A 7,746-nucleotide genomic window follows, 5' to 3' on the forward strand; every position below is an offset into this window, starting at 1 on the left:
ACTCTAATTAGTTACCTAACATGATTGATTATAATTTTATATGCCATAGAGATTTAGCAAGTCATCATGAGACGATGATATCATTATCGGGCTCACGTAATGGGTCACATCTCATCTGGCTTGGTGAATCTTTGTTTATGTATATTTTTGAGTTAATATTCATATTAGTTCCCAAAATTATACTTGTGCTTTAATCTGATTCCCAAAATTTCAATTTATTCAGTTTGGTCTCTAAACTTAGTATTCGTGACTCATGAGTCATTGACTTTGCTTTTGTTAAGAAACTGTTAACGACGTGCTTAACTGGATTGACAACTATCCTATCAGACTTCCTAATGGCTATTTGATGTGTTAATTAAATTTTATTTTACTTCAATTTGCTCTCTATGAAACATTTAGAACCCTAATTCTAATTTCATTTAAGGATTTTAAAGGCTTCTTAGAGATTGAGTTAAAAAATTTCAATTGCCACATTAGATAACTATTAAGGAGTCTAGCGTGACAACCGTCAGCCTGTCTGAGTACGTGGTTAAGGATGTGTTTGATTTTTAGACTGAATATTATGTTTAGTAACTAGAGACTGAAACTAAAATTTTAATCACCGAATATAAAATTTCAATCCATTCAGTACCTCCAGAAAGTTAGGACTTAGAAAATTGAAATTTCTAAGGACAAAAACTAAAACTTTAACAATATTTCTTTTCAAAAATACTCTCATTTAATTTTTTAAATTCTAAATCTATCCCTTAGTATCATATTTATCTTAAACTAAATATGATAACGAGATATAATTCAGTTTGATTTATTTTATACCAAACACAATATAGAAATTTAATTTAGTATCTCTTAATCTCTGTCTTCTAATCTTTATCTCCCTGTTTCAGTCTCTTTTTCAAACACAACTTAGCAGTTATGTGACGAAAACAGAATTAGAGACTACTATGAGTCAAAAATGCCAAATTAAAACTTAAGAACCAAATTAAGAAACCAATGACGAATAAATCTTCTTAATTTTATCTCAATTATTTGATAAAATATAATTCAATTTTCATATATCTCGTTTACAATATAAACGAGATACATTAAAAATTATCTCGTTTACAGTGTAAACGAGATATATGTATTTGTAAATATAAAAATATATTTTTTTAAAATAATAAAAAATATTAATAATTTAAATTGGATCAAATTTTTAAGAATGGAACATTTCTAATAAGAGAAGAGATAGACGGTTTTAATAGGAAAGATGAGCGGTTTTAAAAATGGAACACTATTAATACGTTTATTTCTCCCAAATAAGTGAAAGCACATAAGTAGCACCGTTAAACTGCCCATTATTAATACGGTTACTTTTTTCTAACTGTCAACTATTAAATGTGTGTTTGGATTGACGTTGGCTAAACTAGAGTTTGAATGAAAGTGATTTTGTAGAATTAATTTTGTATAGAAATGAGTTTGTGCCAACATAATTTATGTTTAGCCATTTTTACTAAAATTAATTTTGATAAAATAAATGTTGTTAGGATAATATTAAGTAAAATCACTTTTGGATAAATAATTAACTAATTGCTAAAAAAATATAATATAAATTATAATATTATTTTTTTCACAAAAATTATAATAATTGTTTTAATATTCTCAGTATTTTTTTATTTAGAAAAATTATGAAGAAAACCAATAATGACTAGCAACAAACCTAAACGTACATTGAGTGAACGCAGAAACTATAATTTCTTGCTTCAAGTGAACGGGTTTTGGGATGCAAGATCACTAACATTAAAGAACAGCGTTCAAAGCACTTAAACGCAAACGTACTTTTATCATCTCCAACGTGTTTGTCAAATACACTCTGACACTATTGCTTCTTCCACTACTTCCTCAGCTGACGGTTTTTTTTATTATAATTTACACTAAATCAATTTAAATAATACTTCAAATTTTTAATCAACATAATTTAAATTTAAAAATTAATACTTAAGAGAGTACATGATACATTTAAAATCAATTTAAATAATGGACAATCGTGGAGTGGGTAGTTAGAAAAAAGGTAATCGTATTAATAATGAGCAGTTTAACAGTGCTACTTACGTGCTTTTACTTATTTCAACGGTGGGGAGAAGTAAACGTGTTAATAGTATTCCATTTTTAAAACCGCTCATCTTCACTCTTATATAAAATCGTTCATCTTCTCTATTATTTGAAAGAGTTAATAGTCAAAATCGTCTCTCAAAGATACCACGATCTCCATTTTCGTCCTCAAAAGATAAAATTAATTAAAAGCATACCCGAAAGTTACTCACGTTGATCGAGTTTGTCCTTCCGTCATCTCAGTTGCTGATGTGTCTAACGTTTGCTGAACTAGAACGTTAAGTGCCAGCGTGGCACACTCCAGCATGGCTACCGTTAATGCTGATAAGATATGTTTGCTTATTTAGCTCAAATTAGTCCTAATGTTACTAACCTAACCCCAATTTGAAGCATAAATGTGCGTGATTCTCGTAGTAGATGACCATGTATGTTTGTTGAGTCGCTGTTATGATGAGTGGAAGCCGCAGCAATGACCTGCCGCCATGGTTCCAACTCTTCCATGCGATGGAGGAGGAAGATCAAGGACCAGACTTGCTTTTGTGGGTTGAAGACGACAATCAAGAAGTCCAGCACAAGAGAGAATCCAGATAGGTTGTTCCACACTTGTGCAAGATACCTTGTGAGTTAGGTTAGGATAAATTAAGTTTGTTTTTCATTTTTCTATCTCTATTTTGCTATGCAGTTGAAATTGATTTTTTTTTTTTAATATACTCAGAAGGGAAGCCACTGCAACTTCTTTAGGTGGGTTGATGATGATAGGTATGTAGCAGGGGCAAAAACTGATGCAGAGGTTGGTGGTGACTATGATGAATGGAGACTGAATGTGTCATGGAGATTGGGTAGCTTGGAGGATAAAGTTAGAGCAATGAAGATGCTAATAATGTATGTCTCAGTTGTAATGGTTGTGTCTACTGTCTTTTGTGCATCACTGTTGTTCACATCAATCTCCAAGTAAAGCCACAGATGGAGTATTATGTTGTTGTGTTTTAGAGGTGTTGTTAGAGCTTTGAGATTGAAAATGATGATGTTACTTATGAATGAAAGTATGGTTTAATTGTGTTTAATTCAACATAAACTTGTTGTTTGAGCATGATGGGTTTCACTGAAAATACATGATGGTGATATTTGAACCCTAAGTATTTATTCACCAAAAAGTTGTATACATCAAAATAGTCAAGATCATTGTAATCCATAACAAACATCATAATGATATCATATTGATATCATATTGTTTTAGTAGACACACCACATGGGTAATCAAGGATCCAGAAGTTAACAGAGCAATCCAAAACATAAGTTCAAACAGCATTGTTCACTTAAACCAAAAAAACATAATAGGCCTAACTAAAATGATCCTGATCACACAACCAATTTACACAGCCATGTTCCCAAAAAGCAAAGTTGCAACTACATACAAAATATATTTTGTAGTTAAAGATGTTAATCTTTCTTTCTTGGACGCTTGAAGCCTAGGAGTAGGCACGAATGTCATGAAGGTTTATATCTTTTTTGCAGTTGCAGAAGTTGTTCCTTTCAATGTCTCAGCAGATATGGCCACAGGTGACTTCGTGGAGGCATTCAATCTTGTCTTGCTTTTGATGACATGCAATTTGGGTGGCCTGCCTCTCTTTGCACCCTGCATAGGCCAGTTGCAGAACCATTAATTTTCAAGTAAATAAATACAATTTGTCCAGAAGATAAAGAAATAAGAAAATAACCTGAAGGTCTTGAACAGGCAGTTGGGTATCTTGCATTGGTGGGGTTCCTTCTGGTTGGCTGACTTCCATATCAGGTTGTGGCTGGACTGGTGGAGGAGGGGGAGAATGGGATTGAACTTCATTGTTGGTGTTTGCCTCATCTGTAAGGGAAGCAGGCTCTTTAACAAGGGCAAGCTGAAGTTGCATTTGCCTAGCTTGTTCCTCAACATCCTTTTTTTTCTTCTTTGCACAACTTCTCTTGTTGTGTCCAACTTCACCACAATACATGCACCTGATTGGGTTGTACTTCCTCTTCATCTTGGTGCTTGACCCAACTGGCTACTCTCCCTTATCTTTTCTCCTCTTCTTGATAGGCCTACCAGGTTTTGGCTTAATTGGGGGTGGGACAGGGGCAGGTGACGATGTTTTCTCCCACAGATCTTGTCCTTTCACTGGGTTAACATTGAAACAGTATTTCCTTTTATACGCCTTCATTGTCAACCATTCATGGCAATACTCCTCAGTCCTCTTACCATTTTTATCCTGAATGGCTGAAATTGCATGTATACATGGCATCCCTGTGGCCAGTACATACAAATGTAATGATAAAATTAAAAACAACTCTGACTAAGTGAGGCTAAGGAAAGGAGTGAAAGGGTTTAGTTGATTTACCTGTGAGTTGCCAGAACCTACAGCTGCAAGTGTGCTTTTCCAAGTCCACCATCATGTTTGTGGGCCAGCCATGAACTTCAAACAACTCCTTTTTATCATCCCGACACCATTGGGGAGCCCAGTGACTAGATATCTTTGTCTCGACCATGCTCTTCGTGATTATTCTTCTCACCTCTTCAGCCAAAGTCAAAATAGACTTGGTCCTTTCATGCTTGATTTTAGCATTGAATGATTCGCAAGCATTGTTGCAAATGTTGTCAATCTTGGGATCCTCACTGAAGTATGCCTTCGTCCAAGCTTCCTTTGGCCACTTTTCAAGATACTGCCAAGCCTGCTCATTGATGACCTTAACTCTCTTCATGTTCCCCTTGAACTCATTCCGTGTTCTTGATCTAGCACACTCCCATACCAGGTCTTTCAACTCTGTACTACCCCATTGTTTTGAAAAATTCCGCCACAGATGCCACACACAGAATCTGTGCTGGGCACTAGGCATGACTTCCTTCACTGCTGGAATAAGTCCCTGACCAAAACAGACAAACCCGAAAAGAGTGTTAATCATATCAATCCCTTAAAGATGATCATTAAATCAATTTAGTCCTACTAGTATATCTCATTAAATCAAATAAAACCCAAAACTATGAATATGAGTATGAAAATGGTTCTCACCTTCTGCATGTCTAAAATGATGCACAACTTGTTATCATTGTATTGCCAAGGTCTGACTGCAACAGGTCCAGAAACCATTTCTAGTTGTCTTTATTTTTCACATCTACAATTGCATAGGCAAGGACAAAGATGTGATTATTGGCATCCTGGGCACACGCAGTCAATATTTGCCCACCGTGCAGGGTCTTAAGAAAAGCCCCATCCAATCCAATCATCGGTCTACACCCAGTCTTAAAACCTTTTTTACACGCATCAAGACACACATAAAACCTCTCAAATTGAGGAGGATCCTCTGGCATCGGGATTACACCAACTTGAACTGTAGACCCAGGATTACTTGTCAGTAATTCATTAGCATAGTCCCAGACTAACCCATACTGGGCAACTTCATCTCCCTTTACCACTTTCCTAGCAGCTTTCAATGCTCTAGTGATGTAGGTGCTATTGAGGTTTACATTACACTTCCTGACAAACCACTCATACACTTCACGATGTCTCATGGTAGGGTGCTTCCTAAGTTTTGGAACAAGTTTGCTCAGTATCCACTGTTGGGTGGCTGCCCTGTTTTTTCACCTTCTAGGACAGATATGGTTGTCAACTAGGGTTTTAATCTACCAGGACCCGTCTTGCTTACTACGTGCACAGTATACTATCCAAGGACAGCCCTCAGCCTTACACATAGCCCTAACCCAAACTTGTCATTCTTTGTAAACAATATGTTTCTACCCAACTGGATTGTGTAGTCCCTAGTTGCATGCATAAAATGTTCCTTTGATTTGAATATCATACTAACCTCAAATTTGAGGTCCTCGAACTTTTCCTTGTCATTATACTGAGGATAGACGGTCGGTGATTCCTCATCAGAGTCTAATTCCTGGCCTGAGTCCTCTGAGTGCCATGAGTTGAGATCCAAATCACCATCATCAACATCATTATCTTCTAGGTCTGCCAAATCAAAACCACAATGTAATTAGTCATGTTACCAAAATGAAATCACCAGCATATATCAATTGAGTTAGTCAAATACCTGAATCACATTCATCCTCATCCTTAGAAGCTTCATAGCTCGAATCGTCAGTCTCTATTTCTTTTTCTACTAATCTGGTCTTAACAGGCTTGTGCTTCTCTTTGACCTCACTTTTTTTGTTCACCCTTGTAGAGTTCACACCATCATCACTGCACTGCTATATTCATCATCTCCTAGTACTTTTTTTGAGAAGGCAACTTTGAAGGCTGAGAGGATAATCTGCTACCATCAGCTGAGGCCTTTGTGGATTCAAAGCATACTTTTGGGTGGGATGGTAACTTGGTGGGTTGAGAGTGATGTCTCTTGATTTGGGTTGGCTTAATTTTTAGCACATCTTCTTCCTGCTCACCAACCACAAATGGCTCTGAAACACCATGCTCGAAATACAGGTTGATCAAATTAAAGTTCCTCCTGCAATCCTTGACCATTGCAATCAAATCATGATTTGTGGCCAGCCTCCTCAGCCCAGATTCAAGGGAAACTCCTGGGGATTTCCACCAACATTCCCTAGCCTCAGCATATTCCAGTTTCTTATAGTAACCCTTCACAAAGAACACATCAAGTGTGTCACCTTCAACTCCCATTAACACCTCTGTGTGATCCGGTTCATAGTACAGATTTTCACCATCATTCTTCTTAAACTTCCCACCATGGTGAAATACAAACGTCATAGGAGGACCTTCCATCTACAAGTGCAAAAATAAAATAAATTTAGTCAACAACAAAATCTGAAACAACTTCAGTCTTATAACTGCATGTAAACACACAGCAAACAACATAATCATAATCATCGCAAAGCCTCGATTAAGACCAAACACCAGAATAACCCACGGCATAATGACCAAGAAACCCCTAACAGCAACCGCATACAGAACATGTTCTTCCTAATCCGAACCCTAGTCTCACTAGATGGTTCTTAGAACTACGTCAACATAAACCAACGCACACCAACATTGCAAAATCAACAGAAACTGTCAAAAAAATTGAATCTTACCCTATGGCAGTTACTGTTCCTTCTTCCAACAGCGTAAGTCCTCCGTGAGCTCCTCCAACTTTCCAATGTAGTAGCGCCAACTCCCCCACAAGCCTCGATACGCACAGAAATCGTTAATCACACAACGAGGTTCTGATCAAAGGCAACTATCTTTGGGCATAAAATCCCAAAGTAGAGAGAAGACGAGGGGTTTTGGAGCAAAAGTTCAATAGGGTTGTTATGAGAGGAGTGATGGGAAGAACATTTGAATATCCCACTCTGGACCATAAACGACGTCGTTCCATTGATTTGGGGGTGGAGGATTGACACTACGTCGTTTTGCTCTCTGCCACGCTGGCACTTAACGTTCCAGCTTAGCAAACGTTAGACACATCAGCAACTGAGATGACGGAAGGACAAACTCGATCAACGTGAGTAACTTTCGGGTACACTTTTGATTAATTTTATCTTTCAAGGACGAAAATGGAGATTGGAGTATCTTTCAGGGACGATTTTGACTATTAACTCTTATTTGAAATGTTCCATTTTTAAGAGTTTGGTCCAATTTAAATTATTAATATTTTTTATTATTTTCAAAAAATATATTTTATATTTACAAA

At 36.6% G+C, this 7,746-nt stretch overlaps 1 protein-coding gene across 1 annotated transcript; it reads left to right on the top strand.

The window, feature by feature from the left end:
- On the top strand, window positions 2,558–3,752 carry LOC110269154. Its single transcript, XM_021116814.1, has 3 exons — window positions 2,558–2,707; window positions 2,804–2,970; window positions 3,557–3,752. The coding sequence occupies exons 1-3, from the start codon at window positions 2,558–2,560 to the stop codon at window positions 3,750–3,752; spliced, it is 513 nt and encodes a 170-aa protein (XP_020972473.1).

The sequence above is a fragment of the Arachis ipaensis genome, chromosome B02, assembly GCF_000816755.2.
Source record: "Arachis ipaensis cultivar K30076 chromosome B02, Araip1.1, whole genome shotgun sequence".
Lineage (NCBI taxonomy): Eukaryota > Viridiplantae > Streptophyta > Magnoliopsida > Fabales > Fabaceae > Arachis > Arachis ipaensis.